This window comes from Pelodiscus sinensis, chromosome 2 (genome assembly GCF_049634645.1).
Source record: "Pelodiscus sinensis isolate JC-2024 chromosome 2, ASM4963464v1, whole genome shotgun sequence".
In the NCBI taxonomy this organism is placed as follows: domain Eukaryota; kingdom Metazoa; phylum Chordata; order Testudines; family Trionychidae; genus Pelodiscus; species Pelodiscus sinensis.
This window is the reverse complement of record NC_134712.1, coordinates 207,122,794-207,144,905: the sequence shown is the minus strand read 5'-3', so window position 1 is coordinate 207,144,905 and position 22,112 is coordinate 207,122,794. Positions and strand designations below refer to the sequence as shown.

The window sequence follows — 22,112 nt, the reverse complement described above, 5'->3', positions numbered from 1 at the left end:
TTGGAGAATGAAAAAGGGGTACAGAAGGTGGCCACTGAAGATGGAAGGGCAAGAAAGAAGAGAAGAGTGGTTAGTCCCATAGATAAAGGGGAAGAGTCAATGGAGACAACACCAATAATGAGCACCAGGAGAATACAGGATGGGTTGAAGAGGATTTCAAGGGAAAACAGAAATGGAAAGCATTTCTAGCTAGAGAAAACAAGAGATAGACCAGAGAATCGGACTGTCACCAGGAAAAGGCAGGTCTACGTGATTGGGGACTTCTTATTGAGAAGAATAGACAGGCCTGTAACTAGAGCTGATCCAGAGAATAGAAGGGTGTGCTGTCTGCCAGGTGCTAAGATACGGGATGTGGGAGTGAGGTTGGAGAGGATCCTAAAGGGAGCGGGAAAGAATCCATTGATCATCTTTCATGTAGGAACAATTGATATGGCTAGATTCTCGCTGGAACAAATCAAGGAAGACTATGCCAAGCTGGGGAAGACTCTTAAGGAAATCGAGGCTCAGGTGATTTTCAGTGGGATACTGCCTGTTCCTAGGGATGGGCAACAAAGGTGTGATAGGATTATGATGCTCAATAGGTGGCTCAGGCAGTGGTGCTATAAGGAGGGCTTTGGGCTGTATGGCCACTGGGAGGCATTCACGGACAGAGGACTGTTCTCTCAGGATGGACTTCACCTAAGTAGGAGGGAAACAGACTTCTAGGATGGAGGCTGGCACAACTGATTAAGAGAGCTTTAAACTAGGAATTTGGGGGAAACGGTTGGGAGATGTCCAGGTAATCTCTACGCCGGATTTTAGCATTGAGAGGGAGGAAAACGAAGTAAGAAAGGATATAGCTGGGGAATGGGCATAAGGAGGAAGGGTAGAGTGGATACTAGTCTAATAGGTCATATTGGAGGTACAATGTCCAGGCCAAATTGGGTAAAGAATGTGAGTGAGGCCAAATAGCAAAAATTAAGATGTTTGTACACCAATGCGAGGAGCCTAGGTAACAAAATGGAGGAACTAGAGCTATTGGTCCAGGAAGTGAAACCAGATACTATAGGAATAACAGAAACATGGTGGAATACTAGGCATGACTGGAGTACAGGTATTGAAGCGTATGTGCTGTTTAGGAAAGACAGAAATAAAGGTAAAGGTGGTGGAGTAGCATTGTATATCAATGATGCGGTAGACTGTAAAGAAATAAAAAGTGATAGAATGGAGAAGACAGAGTCTGTCTCGGCAAAAATCACAGTGGGAAAGAAAACTATTGGATCCTCCCCAGGGATAGTGCTTGGGGTGTCCTATAGACCACCGGGATCTAATTTGGATATGGATAGAGACCTCTTTAATGTTTTTAATGAAGTAAATACTAATGGAAACTGCGTAATCATGGAAGACATCAAGTTTCCAGATACAGACTGGAGAAAAAGTGCTAGTAATAATAATAGGGCTCAGATGCAATAGCTGATGAATTCCTTCATCAAGGAGCTGCTGAACCAACAAAGGGGGGAAGCCGTTTTAGATTTGGTTTTGGTGAGTAGCAAGGACCTCATAGATGAAATGGTCGTAGGGGACAACCTTGGCTCGAGTGATCATGAGCTAATTCAGTTCAAACTAAATGGAAGGATAAAAAAATAAATCTGAGACTAGGGTTTTTTATTTCAAAAGGGCTAACTTTAATAAATTAAGGAAATTAGTTAGGGAAGTGGATTGGACTAAAGAATTTATGGATCTAAAGGCGGAGGTGGCCTGGGATGATTTTAAGTTACAATTGCAGAAGCTATCAGAAGCCTGTATCCAAGAAAGGGGAAAAAATTTATAGGCAAGTGTTTTAGACAAAGCTGGATGAGCAAGCATCTCAGAGAGGTGATTAAGAAAAAGCAGAAAGCATATAAGGAGTGGAAGATGGGAAGAACCAGCAAAGAAAGCTACCTTATTGAGGTTAGAGCATGTAGGGACAAAGTGAAAGAGGCTAAAAGTCAAGTAGAGTTGGACCTTGCAATGGGAATTAAAACCAAATAGTAAAAGGTTTTTTATAGCCATATAAATAGGAAAAAAACAAAAAAAGAAAAAGTGGGACCGCTAATCACTGAGGATGGTGTGGAGGTTAAGGATAATCTAGGCATGGCCCAATATTTAAACAAATACTTTGCTTCAGTTTTTAATGAGGCTAATGAAGAGCTTAGGGATAATGGCAACATAACAAATGGGAATAAGGATATGGAGGTAGATATTACCATATCTGAGGTAAAAGCCAAACTCGAACAGCTTAATGGGAGTAAATTGGGGGGCCCAAATAATCTTCATCCAAGAATATTAAAGGAACTGGCCCATGAAATTGCAAGTCCATTAGCAAAATTTTTTAATACATCTCTAAACTCAGGGGTTGTACCATTTGACTGGAGAACTGCTCAGGCTTCAGCTGATCGCTATATTTGGGGTCGGGAAGGAATTTTCCTCCAAGGTAGATTGGCTGAGGTCCTGGAGGTTTTTCACCTTCCTCTCACTTGCTGGAGGATTCTCTGCATCTTGGGGTCCTTAAACCATTTGAGGTCTTCAATATATGAGATATAGGTAAGACGATTATTCTAGGAGAGGGTGGGTGAGATTCTGTGGCATTCATTGTGCAGGGGGCCAGCCTAGATGATCATAATGGTCCCTTCTGACCTTAAAGTCTATTTGCACTTTCCAGCTCTAGTGTAGCCATGTCCTTAGTTTTTTAAGCACTCTATAAATATTTACTATAAATAATATTTTAAACCCATAGACCTGACACTCCTTACATTAGCAAATATATATGAGGAGTAACTAAAATAAAGCACTAGTGAGAAATGAGGAAAAGACCTAGGGATGGCCGAGCCCTAGCCTTTATTTAAAGGAGAAGTCACTGGATATGAAATCAAGAGACCTTATGTGAGAGTTTGGCCATAAGTTACTTTATTTCTTGGTGCCTCTCTATTTCCCGTCTCACTCTTTGCCTATTTAGGCTGTGAGGTCTTTGATCCAAAGACTGCCTCTTAGAATATGTACATACAGTGCATAGACAACAGGGCTGCATCTTTGGTGGGGTCTTTAGGGACTACTGTAATTGAAATAGTCTATAATTAAATAGCAGCCCTCAGTAATTATTTAAAGAGGGAACAAGCCATTTTCCCCTGTTAGAGGTAACATCTAGTGCTAAGTAGGTGAAAGGTGGGATGACCAGTAGGAGGGTGGGGTGTGTGATTTTGCTTTCCCACTAAAAGTGGCATTTATATTATTTGTAAGCTTGGTGTTATTGGTCTCTAGCCAAACTCATAGACTCATAGACTTTAAGGTCAGAAGGGACCATTGTGATCATCTAGTCTGACCCCCTGCACAGTGCAGGCCACAGAATCTCACCCACCACCTCCTAGAATAATCCTCTCACCTATATCTCAGATACTGAAGCCTTCAAATAGTTTGAAGACCCCAAGATGCAGAGAATCCTCCAGCTGTGACCTGTACCCCATGCTACAGAGGAAGGCAAAAAACTTCCAGGGCCTCTGCCCAGTGTGGGCTGGAAGGATATGGACAAACTCTGGAAGCTTGAGTCAATGTCTAATTTCTGAAATATCAGAGGAACCATTAGTGTTGCTCCTGATCATCTGAAGGGTAGGAGTCATGCATACGTCTGGATGGAGGCAGGAAACAGCAACTAATGCATTAGTTGTTTCAGAGCATCCATGGCATGTCTGGGGAACAACGTGCTAATAATATACAGGTATCTGTTGCTAGGACTGGATCCACAAGGACGAGCAATTTGGGGCTGGTTTAAATTGCCAGGTTCTGAAGAAAGGTGTATCATGACTTTGAAGGAGGCGAGCTGGCTGGAGTCTTGGATATAGGTGGGTCTGCTGCTGCAAGACTGGGCATGACTGCCTTCTGCTAGAGTGTTACCAACAGCAGGGGTGGCCTGAGGTGGGCTGCTGGCAGCTGACGTCCCAACGGAATGCACGATCGGCGCCCCTACCTCCACAGCCCTCAATGGCATGATGTCATCATTGGGCGCCCTGTTTAACGCAGCACTTTAGGCGACGGCCAAGTCAGCCTATACGCACGGGCCACCCCAAACATCAGTGCTGAGGGAGAATGCTCCCTTCTGTCCTTGTGTGAAGGTGCCAATCCTGATCTTTTCATAGGTTGAGAGCAGTGGTAGCTTTCAGTACCTTTGGTACTAGCCCATGTTCCCAGTGAGCTCTGTACACATCTGTTTTGGGGCCCAGAATCTGACTGACCCTGAGGGGAGAGAATCAGTCCTTTTCTTAGAGCACTTATGGGGCCATTTATTCCTCCTTTTATGGCCACACTTATCGTTTCCCTTATCATGCCTTCATTTGCTGGAGGAGTCCATTCTAGCGAGTGCCAGCTTCAGAGAGATGCCACCTGGAGGCTCAGGTTGGTAAGATGAGGAGCAGGATGAGATGAGAGATTTTTGCCTCAGTTACCCAAAGTGACTCACTAAACTCTAAATTGGAAAATCTGCAGAGAAACCTTGGGAAGGGGTTTACATTTTCTGAAATTACAAAATGCTCAACTGAACATAAATTGGGCAGTGGTAGTGTCAGGACCCTTTGACATGATGAGCACAGTGATTAGCTTTAGAAATAAGGCTTTAATTTAATAAAATTAATAATAGTTTAAAAACTGAAAATTCAGTAGTAGTTGTTATAGAGCGATGCAACAGAATGGGAGATTCCATTTCTAGAGCTAATAAGGGTCCATTGCATGTGATAGAGTTATCCTACTTTTTGTGATATAATTGTAAATTCCACTTCCTTTGGGGAATGATTCAGCAAATCCCCCTAAGAATACACTGTAGCCTATAGAAACCAATGGGACTTCTAGACAGGAAGTACCTAGGGTTTATCTAAAGGTCAGTTGAAAAACTCTATAAAATCTGATTTTTCAGTCCTCTGTCAGTTCTAAGATGTTGATAAACATGTTGTTTCATGTGAAACAAAGAATTTAGTTCAACATACAACAATTCCTCTTGCTTTCAAGTTTTATTTTTATAAAACTGAAGGAATTTTTTTGTTATGAAAAGCTGTTGAAAAATCCAACAGTTCATTTAAAAAATGTTGAAATGTTTTGCAAATACAGCAGAATTCATGGAATGTTCCAGTTGACTGGAATCTATATTTTTTGTCAGAAAATTTAGTTAAAGAAATTCATTCAGCTTTCTGCGGGATATTTGGGCTGGATTCCCACCTCTGCTATAGACTTCCTATGAGAGTTTAGGCTTGTCTTTCACTTCCTCTTTGTGTCCCCCATTACTCATTTGTAGTACTTCCTTTCTCTCCTTTCTCTGTTTTGTCTGTTTAGATTGATGGGCAGAGAATGACTCTTACTATTAATGTGTATAAAACCAAGCATAGTGGGGACTCACTGGTGTTATTGTTAGTCAATTAATAAAAAATAATAGTACAAGGAGAATGAGAGAATATAGTGAATTTTGATTTGTTTTCATTTCTATTAAACATTGAGGCAGAGATGCTACTGGTTAGTAAATTTTGTTATAAATGAAAGTGAATTATTGAGGAAAGAATGAAAAACATTTTTGGAAAAAATTACCATGAAATTTAAGAACTAAATCTAGAATTAAAATTTAACAGGAGATTGGCATAAATTTGTGAAGTTTTTGGATGAAGTTACAAAGCAGCGGTTCACACAATTATTAACATTTACAACATTTTTCAATCTCACAACCAAAATTTGGCAAAGAAGCAGTCCTATGCATCTACATTACAATGGTGGTCACCTACTTTCTATGTTTTGATACTCACCATTACATGATCTTGTTTCCAAAGCCTGTTCCGGACACAGGTGTTGGTTTTCTAATTCCTGAATGATCACTGCCCGGGATCTGACCTGTATCCCTCCAAAGCCAAGATCTTCTCCATTTACGCAGGTCAGCTGACAAAGGCTCCATTCTGACCACTCTTTCAAGTAACAATCACCTGTCCAACAACAAGGATGTAACAAAGCTGAAGAGTTGATACTAGAGAAGTTTTTAATACTACCAGTAAATGCCATAGAAAGTTCTGATCCAAATCATATTCTCCCTTATTAATTACTAAAACACACTAGAACCATAATTATCTTTATCCTATGAAAAGTTGGTGTTCTGTTACCTATATTTTAATTTCTGTACAAAAGAAAAGATTCTTCAAGGAAACTGAAGTGTTACAAAATCCTATTTATGCCAGAGCATTCCAAGCACCAGTAGCATTTCCATAGCAGTAGTTGCTCTCGTTTTCAGTTTCTGAAAGTGAAGAGGTACTGCATGCTGTGTTCCAACCCAATTTTCCACATTATCTTCATTATATACTTCTCTTTCTATAAACGGAGAAGGTGACAATTTGTAGATAGCCAATTGGAAAGATAAGGTAAATTCTTGTTCATTCTCCTGCACTTGAAGTAAGTAGAGCCATTATTATTTAAACCAGAGATGGGGAACCTTTTTTGGGTCAGAGGCCACTGACCCACAGAAAAATCAGATGGGGACCACACACAAGTGAGAAACAAAATAAAAAACAAATAAACCCTCATTGATGTGACCCCTAACTGAGAAGGAGAAAGACACGTCTCACATTCCCCTTGCACTCCAGAGCCGGGAGTGGAGGTAGAGGGCAGGCTAGTAGATTTTGTGTGCTCCAGACCCGCAGTGGGCGGCTGGAGCACCAACACAAGCTCCCCAGTGCTGGGCAGGGGAGCCCTGAGCCTCGAGAACCAGATCCGGGGAAGCTGGGGGGGGGGGGGCTGCATCTGGCCCTTGGGCCTGAGGTTTCCCACCCCTGATTTAAATGTATTAGGGAAGTAGACCGGAGAAAGCTTTTACTGTGAGGAACATTCCTTGTAATAAATGAGAATAGCATGAGTGGCTTAAAATACCTTCTCTAAATTCCATGATGGTAGGATTAGCTTATGATTAGCTTATGGTTGAAAACAAAGGAATAAAATCACACAAACAAACATTAATTTGCACAACAGCCTGGAGAATACTAATCTGCAGCATGGTGTAAAGGTAATTTTGCTAATACTGCTGGGTAAAAGGTGTCTAGAAAATTAAACCACAAAAAGACTCATAAATGAGCCTCTTTAGCTTTAATTATTTCAGCAAAAAGACTATTAAAAATTCATGGTATCTTACATTATGCTGACAAAAAATATAATAAGCACCGTGTTGACCAGCTCACTAATTAATGAAGGAATTTTATTTGCTGACATTAAGAAATCATGTAAAGAAATGAATTATTGAACAACTGATGTATGTATAATCGGAAAGCAGGAAGTGATTTTTGGAAACCTTAGTTAGAGTGTACAATTAGCATATCCCCACAGGGTAGTTATTCTCCTTGGCTAAATGTGAGGTTGATCAACCAAAGGTCATTGTTCAGCAAAACTTAAAGGCTGAGCAATAAACAGCTAAATTTCTTTAATTTATTTTGTTTGTTAAATGTATTACAAAATGGCGTATCTAATATCCATTTTCTATTGGAATGCAGAATTGTGTGTTGACAATACATAATTCATTAATTAAAATATTAAATTTGGGAAACCTATAGCTGTGTCTCTGTACTGAGGCTAACGAGACTTTTAGTAAAAGTAGTGATATCACTGGTCAAAATCTCTCCTATTATCTTGGGTGCTCTATATCAGTAGTTCTCAGTATTTTGAAACTATTGTACCTCTTTCAGGAGTATGACTTGCCTTGAGAACTACAAATTTTATCTCACTTAAAAAACTCAGGCTTTGGGGTTTCAGTCCTGTACGTCCTGTCCAGTCCTGTCCCGACTTTCTGCCCTGGGCCCCAGTGAGTATGATGCTGGCCTGGGTGACCTCATTAAAATGAGCTTGCCTACAGTTTGAGAATTACTTATGTAGTATATAAAGCAGTATAAGCAAGTCATCGTATGGAATTTTTGCTTGTACTGATGTTGCTAGCATGTAGCCTGTTATAAAACTAGGCAAATATCTAGATAAGCTGATGTGCTCCTAGAGATCTTTCAGTGTATCTGCAGGGCTTCCCGTACGCTTGGTTGAAAATCCCTGCCATATCAGCTGTCTGCTTGCTCTCATTCAAGGGAATGGTACTTATGCCCATGGTTTCAGACATACTGTTTGAGAAGTGGTGCAGGAGTCTTTGGGATGAAAAATGCTATGTCAATGAAATACCTAATTGCACTTTTAGATGGATACAAAACATTACTGCACCTCTTATAACTCAAATGGCTCAAAAGATTTCTAGAAAATTGCACCTTTGGACTGATACACTAAATTTTGTGCAAAAGGAATGGATTTGAAAGAGTTGTGAAAGAATGAATATATGTGAAAGAATGAACATGCAGGCTTGGTATGGAATAGATAGTTGTGATGAGACTTGATTTGGCAGAGAAAACAGGACATCTATAGCTGAAATTTCTTGAGAACTGAAGGAGCTAATCTAAAAATAAAGCACTAATTACTTTACTAACAACAGCTACAATCTTGCCTCTCCTCCTTTTTGGAACTTACTAACAGGTTTTTAATTTTCAGAAAAACTGTAGCAGTTCATCTTTAACAGTTGTTATGGTCTCTTCTTCCTAATCCTTCTCAATATGAGGGTCACAGATCTGACAAACCACAACAGTTCCTTTTTTATATAGTCTGTTGAGTAAATGTGGGTGTCATGCATTTGTTGAAAGTGGAAGGATGACGAACAACAATATTTTCCTCAGGGATCACACATTCATTTATCACAGTGTAATTTTATGTAAGCAAGCACTAAACCTCCTTGGGCTATTTCCTCAACTCCATTAAAAACAACCAAAAGTATTAGACCCTGATTTAATTTAATAGAAAAAGCTGTTCACATGCTTAAAAGGAACATTTAAACACTAAGCCCTCTATCTTTTGGTCAGTCTTTTATTTAAATATCTATGAAATGGAGTCTTCTCATATTCACATTACCATTTCATTTTCTGTGGAGTAAAATAACACCTTTTTTTGTGCCAGTTGTTGAAAAGTAAAATTCTAATTGGGATACTCTATGCCAAACATTTTTTAAAACATTTGTAAATTTATGTATTCCTTTTCCTAGTCATTGTTTTATCACAAAGTATGGTCACTCTTGTGAAACTACTAATAAAAAGTAATTCCTTCAATAGGCAAATGTCATAAAGACTTCACAGCCTGTGGCTAATCATCTTTTTTTCTTTGTATTGTAGGCCATATCAGGTTGACCAATCTTGAAATGCAACAACATATATCTGAACAAGTTTGTTACCTGGACAGGGTAGTGTGCAGGTTTCCTCAAGTACCATTTTCTTATTGTTATCAACAGTAGGCTCAATTTCTCCACAGAATTCATCATCTACTATTTTGCCAACATCTTCATTGGATCCATCATAGACCACACATGAAATGTTCCTGACTCTTGTCCCCTCTCCACACTGTGCATCCTGGAAAGGAAGGGGATGCATAAATGTAGCATAGAAAAAAAAGTCATTCAATGACTCAGATAGGGAAAGACACTTCTAAATGGAAACAAGTGGATGTCATTAAAAGAATAATTAGTATTTGCCCAATTATTTAAACTGAAATAATAAACAGTAATAATGATTCAAGTTATTTAAATCATCAATCATTACAAGGAATTAGCTACAGCAGAATGACTTACACACAACAAAATCAAATTAATCATCCAGTAAATTGAAACAAGATAAAAATACCTTATCGCACTGGGTTGACCATATTCACACCTGTGTTCACACCCTACACACTATACTAAACTTTTTACAAGGTATGCTTTATGAGGTATCATTTGAAAACTCGTAACTTGCTGAGCAGTAATATCATATGGTATAATGTGTTAAGCAACTTTATTCGTGAAGTTATATATTTCCCCTTTATTATGTTAAAATATATATTCTTTCAGCACTAACATGCTCAAACAAACCTGTGTTGAACAAAAGAGTGTATGCTTTTCTTAATTTGCATTTAAGTACTAAACAGAGTCATCAAGCAGAAAGGGGGGGGGGGGCAGGAAAAAACATATAGTTCACACAGGTGAAAAAGCCCAGCAGGGAATGCTCCTTCCTTCAGCTGATGGCCTGTCTTAGCTGGGAAATTATTTTTAAAGAGGGATTAAAAACAATAAAAACAAGGGGAAAACACCCCCTAAATACCCTTATCTTTCTTTTTCCCTGCCAACCTCATTTCTGCACCTCAGAACACACAGAAAACAGCCACTGGACTCTGAGGGAGGGCCCCCAACTTGAAGAATTTGGTCAGTAATGCTTTTAGAAGCATGTGGTGAGAAACTTTGCTTGAATCAAATATAGCTTGTTAGGCAATAGAAAGCATTTTGTCTTTATTTTTGTAACCATTTCTGACTTGTGTGCCTCATTTCTTGTACTCACTTGAAAGCTCTCTCTCTCTGTACTTTAAAAACTTCTTTTAATGTTTTATATAATCCTTAAGTGTCTGTGTAACTCTAAATACACTTCTTAATATTATATTAAAGGAATGATGAATTTGGTATATTTTGACTGTCCGGGAGAGTGCTGACCAGTACAACACACACATTTTTTTGTGGAAAATCCCAGAGTAATCATGTTGTGATCACCATCTAAGTCCTTGTAAGGTGCACGGCTGCACAACTGCAGAGCTATTTACTGATCCCTTCTCAGAACCTCAGAACTCCTGTGCAGGCAAGGAGCTCAGTTTACGGGCTGGAGGAAGAGTCATCTGAGCAGCTTCAAACGGAGCTGCCTGCTTCAGAGGGAGGAACTCAAAGAGCAGGTAGGTAGGAGAAATAAGGAGGAGGGAAGGAGGGAATAAGTAGTTGGGGGAGAGGAGGCAAGAAGTTTGGAGAGTCTCATCTGTGCTAAGAGTGGAAGTAGAGGCGGAAACCCAGCACTTTCCTCAAACCTCCTGGGGTGGGAAGGGAGGTGGAGGGGAGTTGATGGCATGAGGTAGGTAGAGGAAAGGGAGGGTGAGTGCTGGCATTGGGGTGAGGGGGAGGCAAGGGGGAGTTTGTGCTATGTGTCCTGGGGTGAAGTGGAAGAGGGATAGAGAGTTTGTTAGTGCTAGCTATCCTGTCCTAACTCCTACCTAGACTGCTGGTGCCTGCACGTCTGAAAAGCAGGATTTTATCCCAGCCCCAGCTGGGCTGGGGGGAGCAGATTGCAAAGTTGTAGGTGGAAGAAGTGGGTGGGTGGCATCTGTTCAGTGAGGTGAAGGTGAGTTTGTTTGGGGTGTCTTTCTGTTGCAGTCCTGATTGCAGTTCTCTCTGTCTGGTTGGGTTGGTGTGGGGATGAGGGAAAAGGAGAGGAAAGCAGGCTGCATTGTGTGTGTGTGTGTGTGTGTGTGTGTGTGTGTGTGTGTGTGTGTGTGTGTGTGTGTGTGTGTGTGTGTGTGTGTGTGTGTGTGTGTGTGTGCGTGCGCCAAGACATTTGCATGATTACATTTCAAACAAAGTTTACACAGGTGTTAATGGCTTAGGTAAGAAAAATATTCTTTTAACAGAATTTTTTTGGAGTGTTACAGATATTTAAATCTTGATCTTAATGATTTTTTAAAAATCCTGCGTTACTAATTAATACATGGTAAAATTCTATTGCATTAAGGCCAGATCTTTGCTGTGTGGTAGAGTTCTGGCTCTTATGACTCAGAAGCTGCAAATACTAGGGATGGTGTTAGATGTTTTGTAGGACAAAGCCTTATTTGCAAGCTCTTTGAAACATGCATCTGTCTACAAAACCTGAAGCCATGTGTTAATTTTCTCTGGGGTTTCTACTCTTTGAGCTGATGACACACACAAGGTGAAAGTTTCAAACCATGAAAACTTTTATCTGTTTTTTTCAGGTCTCTGTTTCACTTGTTCTTGTATAGCATGGATCCTAAACATTCTCCAGAGAAACTGTATAAGCTTGAGTAAACGTCTTTTATTCTCTTTCCCGGTGTCATTAAATATTGTATTAGCATTTGCTATGAAAGAATGACTATTTCTAATTAAATCATAGATTTGTTTAGCATCTTAAAGCTGAACTATGTGTGGTATGTTTACTAACTTGAGTTATTAGAAAGGAAGGTGATACGTGTACTACAAAGGTAGTGTTAATTTTCTTTTTATTTAATTTCATATTAAATATCATAAGCATTGCTCCTTGTTAACTGCCCCTTGTTTTAATATATTTTCTTCACACCTATGGACTGTTTAAATGTTGTGTGTGTGTATATATATATATATATATAAAAACATATAAACAACATATATTTCTTATGTGCAATGCCAATATTGAGGTAGCGTGTGGATGTGCACCAGTAATACAGACAAAAATATGTTTATTTGTGTTGGTGGTGCACATCCACAACTAACCTCAATACTGGCATTGCACATATGACATTTCAACCCACCCAAAAGAAAATTCAACATGCCCAAGGATAGAAAATGTTAGAGGGAACACTGGTCACTGTGCATAATAACCAAGAATAGTAAAAGTCAGAGTGCAATCCAAGTGTGGATGGCAGGTTGCAATTACACATAGACACTTAGGGACAGGGTTCAACTTGAATAGTTGGAGGTTGTTTGTAAGCGACCCAGGTGGGAGCTAATTTAGCAAGACATTGAGACACACTCACGGGTTCAAAACAGAAGTGACACTGCCCCTCCCCCAACCCCATTGGTCTGCATTGTACCTCAGCATGTACAAACTCTCCCACAAAACCCCCATCAATGCCCTCCTCAACTCCTAACAAGACAACAACAATTAATCATTCAGACTATTTCAGAGAAGCAAGTGACAGAGCCATAGTCCCTTCCCAGAGAATGCTCTGCTGGTTCCTCCTTTTTAGAACCAGGGGAGCTACAGTTTGAACATTTATACTAATTAAAACTGTGGCAATATCGTCAGTGAAAACCTTTTCTGGACAGAGCTTTTTCCCAGATAGGCTGGTGTCAAACCATTTAAGTTACCACAGTGTTATGCCAGAATTTGTCTCTATACTTTGAACAGGAATAACTAGAGCAAACAGTGGTACTTGTTGGCATGGCATTTATGGACTCCAATGGCAGTCACTTGATGCTCTCGAATATACAGATTTAGATAAAATGGCTGAACCATTTTGTAAGTTGATATGTACATATCACAAATATGTATATATACGATTATATACACACACACACACACACACACACACACACATATATACACATACACATATACACACACACACACATAGTTATATATGTGTACACGCACAACCATTTTTGTAAGTTGATTATATACATATATTTCACAAATATTGCTGGATGTAACAAATGGAATAATTTCAAATCTCCATCTCTGCCTTTACCTCAACTTTGCATTCAGCCCAATGGCCATACTGCCATCGATAACAAGGTTTTACTGGGCAGGGTTTGAATTGCTCTATCTGAGATGGACAAGGTCTCCCATCACCTTGGAAAGGCTGATTTACTGTCCTCCTTCGTATCATCTTTCCTTTAAAAGAGAGAGAGAGAAAGAGCAACTGTGAGGTGGTTAAATATATTTATTCATCAAAATGGTCTTGTTTCAGTCTGTGACAAGCTTTATGTTATCATTATTTTTACCTAATGCAGTGGACTGCGCAGTGAATCTGCTGTGACCTATTTGATGTGTGGATTGTAAATTCTCAGAGATACTTATTTTCTGCAATGTGCATGTACTAGTCCGAGCACAATGAGATGCTTGCTTAGAGAATAAGGCTACTGCTGTAATGCATATAAATAATACTTCTCGGCTGCGTCTAGACTGGCAAGTTTTTCCGCAAAATCATCTGCTTTTGCGGAAAAACTTGCCAGCTATCTACACTGGCCGCTTGAATTTCTGGAAAAGCACTGACGATCTCATGTAAGATCGTCAGTGCTTTTCCGGAAATACTATGCTGCTCCCATTCGGGCAAAAGTCGTTTTCTGAAAGACTTTTGTGCAAAAGGGCCAGTGTAGACAGCACAGTAGTGTTTTCCGCAAAAAAGCCCCGATTGCCAAAATGGCAATCGGGGCTTTTTTGCGGAAAACCGCGTCTAGATTGGCCACGGACGCTTTTCTGCAAAAAGTGCTTTTGCGGAAAAGCATCCTGCCAATCTAGACGTGCTTTTCCGAAAATGCTTTTAACGGAAAACTTTTCAGTTAAAAGCATTTTCGGAAAATCATACCAGTGTAGACGTAGCCCTCTGGTTAAGATACAGGGAAAAAATAGGCATCCTTTCCTGATCTGATACTTTGTTCTAAGCAGCTCTGTTGAGAGAGGAACTTTTGGCTCTCCAAAGTTCTGGAGTAGTGCTTCTAGGAAGGAATGACAAACATATCTAATCCACAAAAAATTCCTTGTATTAAATTTGTATAAGATCAAGTGTATCAGATTCACAAGATGCTTGTTGTCTAAATTCAGAAAGCAGAGGGATCTTGCCACTTATCTTCTTTGTTTTCCTGTGTTTTATTATGATGGAGAATTTGAAAGGAACAGAACATATTTCACCTAGATGTAAATAAAATTAAAATATAATAGGTTTAACTGACATTAATCTTCTGTTCAATTGAGGGTGACATACTACTCAGGCCTGTTTGAGGACTAGATTCTATTTCAAGCAGTTATATAATGGAATGAAGACTTTGTATTTAGTCAACTTTTTGGCTGATTCTGTTTCTCTCTTCTTTGGTGAATACCAAGCTTATATTAGACTTTATTACTAAGGGTATGTCTAGACTGCAACACTATTTCAAAATAACTAGAGTTATTTCAAAATAGTGTCAAAATACTATCAAGCTGGAGGACTTCTTACTCCGACTCCTGTAAACCTCATTGTATGAGGAACAAGGGAAGTCAGAGGAAGAGTGCTCTATTTTGAAGTAAGTGCTGTGTAGACACTCCCTATTTTGAAATCAGCTATTTCAAGTTAAGCTATGCAATTGCTGTAGCTAAATTGGCGTAGCTTATTTTGAGTTAAGCTCTGCAGTGTAGACGCACCCTGAGACAGATGATAGAGCGAAGCCACAAGAATTTTTTTTTATCATGCATTGTGATCATTAGTAGCTCCTCTATAGCTAGGGGTTTGCAATAAGTTCCATTAAACCTGCATATTTGTGTGGTTTTAACTTCAATGCAAATAAATACACGCATTGACCCAAAATGCATAACACTGTTAAAACACAACCAACCACCAAGCAAAAAGAGTATAACATTAAAGTTAAGTACCCTACCTGATATATTCAGATTTGTAATGTGCCACAATGCACTATACTGATCTTCAAAACTTCATAGGATTAAATGGGACATCCCCTGCCACCTATCTATTTTTAATTAAATTTGTTACTATGAATTTGGAAGTAATTCCCAGTACTCATCTATCAAGAAACAAATGCTACTCCTACAGTAACTGGCCTATGCTATGAACTGTAGCAATCTCCCCAAAGTGGGCACAGAACTGCTTAATTAAGATTTTTCAGAAAATGCCAACGTGTCAGAATGAAACGTTTCATTATTCCTGTACAAATTTGATTCAACTTTTCTCAAACATTGTTTTCCCCCTAGCTTTAGGGTACACAAACAAAGCTTCAGGGTGCTCTGCCTCCCTGGCTCTCCCTAGGTCCCAGACAGGGAGCACATCTCTAGCTCTTGGATCTGGTTCCAGAAAGCAGGTTGGGTGTGGGTGTCACTTTAAGGTAGAGCAGCTGGACTCTCTCTGTGGTAGCTGGCCTGCATTCCTGTTCTCAGCTTCAGTGAAATGGGTAATTTGATATTCTGTCCCACTTCAGGAAAAGAAACTTCACCTCAGAAACAATTTTTGCATAAAATGGTTTGTCAGTGGATCCTCATCATTTTGAAACTGAAGCTCCTGCAGCTAGAGGACCACAGACAAAAGAAAGTGAATTCTGACCTACAGGGTTAGAGCCTATGATGCAATCACTGTGCAAAACTTTTCCAAAAGCTAATTGGCTTATATTAGTGTGGCTGGAAGAAGAATTAATCAGACTATTATGTTCTAGGGTTTGTTATTACAGTAAAAACATTTTTTATCTGGCATGCTGAGGGAATGGTGGGTTCCAATAAGTGAAAAATTCTGGTTGGGGGTGGGAGGTGGCTCACAGTATGGGGTCAGAGCACAGAAGGAATTACAGATTGCTGAATCTGAGAGGCACACACCTTGGGCAGCTCTCCACAAATGGTAACCCACCTGTCTGCGGAAGTGTGGCTAGACATTGCCCTAGCTGTACCCTGTGCACTGGTTTTGCAGCTCCTATCGGCCAGGAATCATGGCCAATAGGTGCTATAAGGGTGCTGCCTGTGGCAGCGCATAAATCCACCTAGCTGTACCTCTGCCAGAAGCAGCAGGGTCAGGTGGCCGCCTGTCGAGAGCTGCCCATGGTGAGAACACCTGCCCAGATTCGACAACCCAAACCCTTCCTTGTCCCCCAACACCTTGCTGCAAGCACATTACTGTACTCTGAACCCCTCATGGCTGTTCCTCTGCCTAGGAGCAGCAAGGATATATTGCTGTTTCCTGGGAACCATGTGGAATAGGTAAAGAGCCTGCTAGCTCTTCACCAACTAGACTATAATCAGACGTTCTACAAAGATTACAAATGCCATTGTATAGAGGTTTCCAGATGGTAAAGGACCAGATAACACAATGTTTACTGTATACAGAAACCTACCTAAAATGTATTTTATTTTCATACACAATGAGTCTGCCTCCATACATAACAACATCCTCTGTGTTAGCAATATCAAATAGATATATTTAGGAATCACAACATCCATAAAATCATATTGCTATTTTTAATATATCGTGGGGGTAGATACCCACGTACATATAAATACAGAAGCTTCAGGGGGTAGCTGAGTTAGTCTGCACAGGAAAAAACAACAAATGGTCTGGCAGCACTTTATAAACTAACAAAACATGTAGATGGCATCATAAGCTTTCGTGGGCACAGCCCACTTCTTCAGATGACCGGAGTTATGAGTTTAGGATGTGCAGACCCACAATAAATAGGAGAGAAGGGGAAGGGAGAAAGGAAAAAAGAAGGGGGGTGGGAGATAGGGAGCAGAGTGTATGGAAAATCAAAGGGAAAAACAGGAAGGCAGAGCTGGGAATCAGTAAGTACCTGAAGACTGGGTAGTTAAAACTGTATACATATTGGCTGTGTCTACACTGGGCCACTTATTCTGGAAAAGCGGCTGCTTTTCCGGAATAAGCTGCGAGCTGTCTACACTGGCCGCTTGCTTTTCCGGAAAAGCAAAGATGATCTAATGTAAAATCGTCATTGTTTTTCCAGAAAAACTATGCTGCTCCCGTTCGGGCAAAAGTCCTTTTCCGGAGAAACTGTTCCGGAAAAGGGCCAGTGTAGACAGCACAGCAGTCTTTTCCACAAAAAAGCCCCGATCGCGAAAATGACGATCGGGGCTTTTTTGCGGAAAAGTGCTTTTCCGGAAAAGCATCTTGCCAATGTAGACGCGCTTTTCTGGAAATACTTATAACGGAAAAACTGTTCCGTTTTAAGCATTTCCAGAAAAGGGTGCCAGTGTAGACACAGCCATTGTGTATTTACATTTCAAGCTGGGTGCGTGATTCCTGGCTTGAGGAGAAATACTCATACGAGCTATTAAATTAGCATGCTAAAAAATATGGTGCACCAAGGCAGTATGAGTAGTGGGGGGAGGGAAGGGGAGAGAGGTAGTTGCCCTAAATATGTGCCAAGGATGTCTGACAGGTTGTACTCAGGGTGACTAGAACTGATGCCACTTGTGTTGCCATGGCTACACTGTTTTTAATGCACTAGCTTGATCAGTGCTAAAATGGCTATGTCTCCTTGAACTGAGACAAACTTCCTTAGGTTATGTATGTAAGACATATCAGCTACCACTTTCCACAGTGCCTTCCTTCAAAGGCTATACTCAAGGATTCATGAAAGGATAAGAGACAATTTGTCTCTTTCAACTCTCTCACCTCTAGAAGAACATGTTAAGAAAAATGGAAACAAAACTATATAGGAATTATATAGGTGTTTTAATGTTTTGCCCTCTCAATCTCAGTCTCAAACACAAAAGGGGAAAATAATTTAGCCTTACTATCACAGCAGAAACCTGAGTGGATATCTGGCTTAATGCGAAAGTTACTTCATGTTCTTTATCCTTGCAATTCTTCTAAAAAAAGACATTAAACAAGTACTATTAGACCCTAGAATGTTCATTTAAGGCCAGACTGCTGAGACAGATGCAAACAGCTGTCTGCCAACCTTTCACATATCCTTTATAATTGTCAACAATGGATGAGCTGCTGAGTGTCATAGTCAGTACCCTCAAAAAATTTTAAGTGTTGCTATCTTTCTTTCTACAAGCTTATGTATTTTAGGGGTGCTGGAGAAGTTGGAATTTCCACTTGTCATTAAGAAATTGAAGCAGTAACTATTTTATAGGCCAAAAGAGATAATTTTAGAAAGTGGAAATCCCTCACACATACAGATCAGTTTAATGAGCTCTCTACTACTCCATTAACAGAAAAATGACTTTATTAAATAGAAACTATAAGAAAAATATGAGCATCTCTAGTTACACTATTATGTACTTTAGCATTTTAGTATATTGCGGACCCCAATAATCATGTTATGTCTCACTTATTTATCTGTTTAATCACTTTAATAATTGGTGTCCTGCATGACCAGTTTGGGTTCAGGTTTTCTTGTTTTTTTTCCCCCCAGGTTTTATAAATAATGGACAGTGATTTTTTTATTTATGTGCTATTTCCATTTTATGCATGTATTTGTATTGATATGTGATTTGTTTTATTCTATGTTTATATTCTATATAAAAACAATACAATGAAGTTTAAATATTAGCCTATTGAAAGCAAAAGCTCCTCTTTTCTGGGTATAAAAAAAAGAAGTGTGTTATGGTAGGTTTAACTTTCAAGAGCCATGTGGTATGACTTTGCTTTTCTTATCTCAATAATTTTGAGAGCTGTCAAACTATCTTTCTCATCATTTGGACATCTATATCTAATATGCACAGTAGTAAACTTCTCAGACAAAGACATGTATCATTTGTCATATCTGATGTCTATTAATTGAATCAGAATTTTTTTCAGTGTGGGTCAAAACCTTTTCACTTAAACCATGTATAGCCTCATTGAAGCCTGCTATTTGCCTGAGCAATATAAGCCAGATTTAGGGCCTTCTCATTATCTTTCTAACTAACTACTCTTCAAATTCCTGGCAGACTGATATGAGTTGTGTCAGATCTTAAAAAACAAACAAACAAACAAACAAAACTCAGCCATAAATATATTCCAAGAACAGCAACTAACCTGTAAGGCCACATGTTTGAGAACACTCAGACCACGAAGACCAGTCAGAAAGCTGACAGTTCACAGGACATTCCACCACACAGGAGGTGTTCATCTGCCATGTTTTTTCCAAACTAAGCTGAAAGAGGAAACACCACTGTTAGCGTGTAAAGTGTGGTCTATCCCACGAGCCTAGCCTATACTACTGAGAACAGGGTGAATTTGAGATAATCACATTTGATTAAAGATGTAGTAATTATTAAAGAGAAAGAAAACTCTACAATATATTAATCCATTAGGGCCCTAGCTCAGAAGGGCATTTAAGCTTGTGCTTAACTCTTAAGCAAATGCCTGAATCCCATTTTCTTCAGTGGGATTTAAGCAGGTTCTTAAACACACTTCAGAAACAGGAATGATTTCCTGAATCCAGGCCCAAAGATGGAGGAATACAGCTCTGAAATGTTAATGTAGAGACTGGTCAAAAATAAAAGAATAAGGGAGCAATATTACGAATCTACTAGACAAAGAATGCAGGAGTAGATAGTACATAGGTGCTATTCAGCTCAAATTCACCAGCTGCAACAGTTGAACCATATAATCCCTCCTTAACAATGGCACACAAGAGGAAGTTTTATGTTCTGAGTAGGTAGTTCTTCATGATGGAGCTTATTATATTGAAACTAGCCAATTAGCCCATCATAACAACAAGATTTTCAGGTCTCTCGCTGCATCTCTCTCTCTCTTCTCCTTCTACTGCCTCCCCCACCCCCCCAGCTCTCCTCTGCCTCCTGCCTCTCTCTCTGTCTCTCTTTTTCTCTTCTCCTCCCCTGCTGCCTCTCACTCGGGGGACTGCGGAGCCCAAATGGCATAGAGCCAGTCACGCTGCACGTCACCGCTCCGGCCCCCCTTCGCCTCCTGCCGTGGCACTCGGCTGACTTCTGCACCACTCAGCCAGGCTGCTGCAGGAGAGCAAGCAGTGCAAGCAGCTGTTTGGGCCCCGCGCTCTCCATGCAGCACCCGTGCTGCATGGGGACTGCGGGACCCAAACCGCCGCTTGCACCGCTTGCTCCCCCGCGGTGGCCCAGCTGAGCAGTGCAGAAGTCAGCCGAGCACCACAGTGGGAGGAGAAGGACGTGACTCAGGCAACAGCGCCGCCCAGAGGGAACAGCCAGGGAGGCAACAGCGCCGCCCAGAGGGAACATCCAGCATTTCAGCATTACAGAGTCACAGACATTGGGCTACTCTATATATGATAATTGTTATATGGCTGTCATGACCAGTCTCCTTTTCTGGGAGAAAGAAGAGAGACTCTAGAGATTCCAAATGACAATATATAGCAATAGAATTAATGGAAATGACAACAGAACTAGTCATATGGCTACAGTAACCTCTGCATCCTGCAAAACTCCAGTGTGAGTGAAAGGGACAGATCCAGCATAGGCAGCAGATGTGAAACCTGATAGGAAATAATATTAATATCAAAGAGGTCTGCAACATCCCAGTGGGACAAATTCTTTCCTTTATTGCAGTGGACTGAATTTTATCTGTGGCTTTCAGACTCAGATCCACAATGGTATTTAAAAGCCTAACTTTCATTGAAAACAATGGAAGATAAAAGCCTAAATACCTTTGAGGGTCTGGGTCTATTGACTGTGAGTCCAAAAGGCTACAGATAAGGATCTATCCATCAGAAGCTATATAATTAAAAAAAATAGAAAATCTCTTAAGATACCTAGACAATTTGAAACACATTATAATAATGACTGCAAAAGATAGGAACATAAAACCAGCAAGTAGACTTTGCAACAGAAATAAGAAACACTCTTTTGCAGTCAAATATATAGCACAGATCATCACGTAGACACATTAACAAGCACTCTATCAATATACTGCACATATGGTAGCTTTCTGACCCTGACATACCGGTGGCATTAGACTTACATTTGCAGTGTCATTTCCTGAGACAAATGAGGTAGGAGACCTCTGTTCTGTTTTATGAATCAACCAATGAATTCCTAGTATCTCTCTGTTGCAGTGTAACCTTGATTACCCAAAGCTCTCAGGGGACACCTGAAAACCTTTTTGATAATCAAGAGTTGGATAATCAGGAAACTAGCCAATAAGTCTTTGAAGTTTGCACACAGGGTCAGTTCTTCTGAGCACAGACTTCAAAGCTTGCTGAGCCGAGTCCGTGCAATTACAGAAAACTGGCTGGCTTCCCCAAGGCTAGCCTGCTCAGCAGGACTTCAGCAGCTAGAGAAAGCAATATCCCAGCGGGAAGCAAAGGAGAGAGTCGGAGCCCAAATTACAGAGTGTTGGCTGGCTTCCCCAAGACTAGTATGCTGAAATGCTGCAAAGCCAGCTCTGAGAAAGCCAAAAAGATCTTTGTGATCAGGACTGTGACTCTCTCCTACTTATCCATTGTTCTCCTTCCCTTTCTCTGGTAGAAGACGTCCTTCTGAGCTTCTGGGACCTGGAAATAATGGCTGGCTAACCATTTGGAAGAATATACAAACTTCCCTTATCTGGAAATACTAATGGACATAGCCCAATGTTGGATAACAGGAGGTTTCTTGTTGATGATTTTCAAATACTGAAGTTGTACTGAATATGTATTCAGGGTCGTTTAAGGGGGGGGGGGCTAGCCAGGCAGCTGCTCAGGGCGCCAACCTACGGGGGGGAGGCGCCTGATGGCAGCTGTAAGGGGTGCCGTGCACCCGGGGGCCGCATAGCACCCCTTACAGCTGCCATCAGGCGCCGGGTGCCTAATTGCAGCTGTAAGGTGTGCAGCGCGC

At 40.4% G+C, this 22,112-nt stretch overlaps 1 protein-coding gene across 1 annotated transcript in view; it reads right to left on the bottom strand.

Moving 5' to 3' along the window:
* THSD7A (thrombospondin type 1 domain containing 7A) overlaps positions 1–22,112 on the bottom strand; it is a 538,075-nt gene that overhangs the window by 17,825 nt on the left and 498,138 nt on the right. Inside the window, exons 23-26 of the mRNA XM_025180361.2 lie at positions 19,339–19,456; positions 13,348–13,493; positions 9,275–9,449; positions 5,793–5,966 (exon numbers count right to left, since the gene is read on the bottom strand). Of these exons, the coding sequence (XP_025036146.2) occupies positions 5,793–5,966; positions 9,275–9,449; positions 13,348–13,493; positions 19,339–19,456 (613 nt within the window). The remainder of the gene's footprint in view (positions 1–5,792; positions 5,967–9,274; positions 9,450–13,347; positions 13,494–19,338; positions 19,457–22,112) is intronic.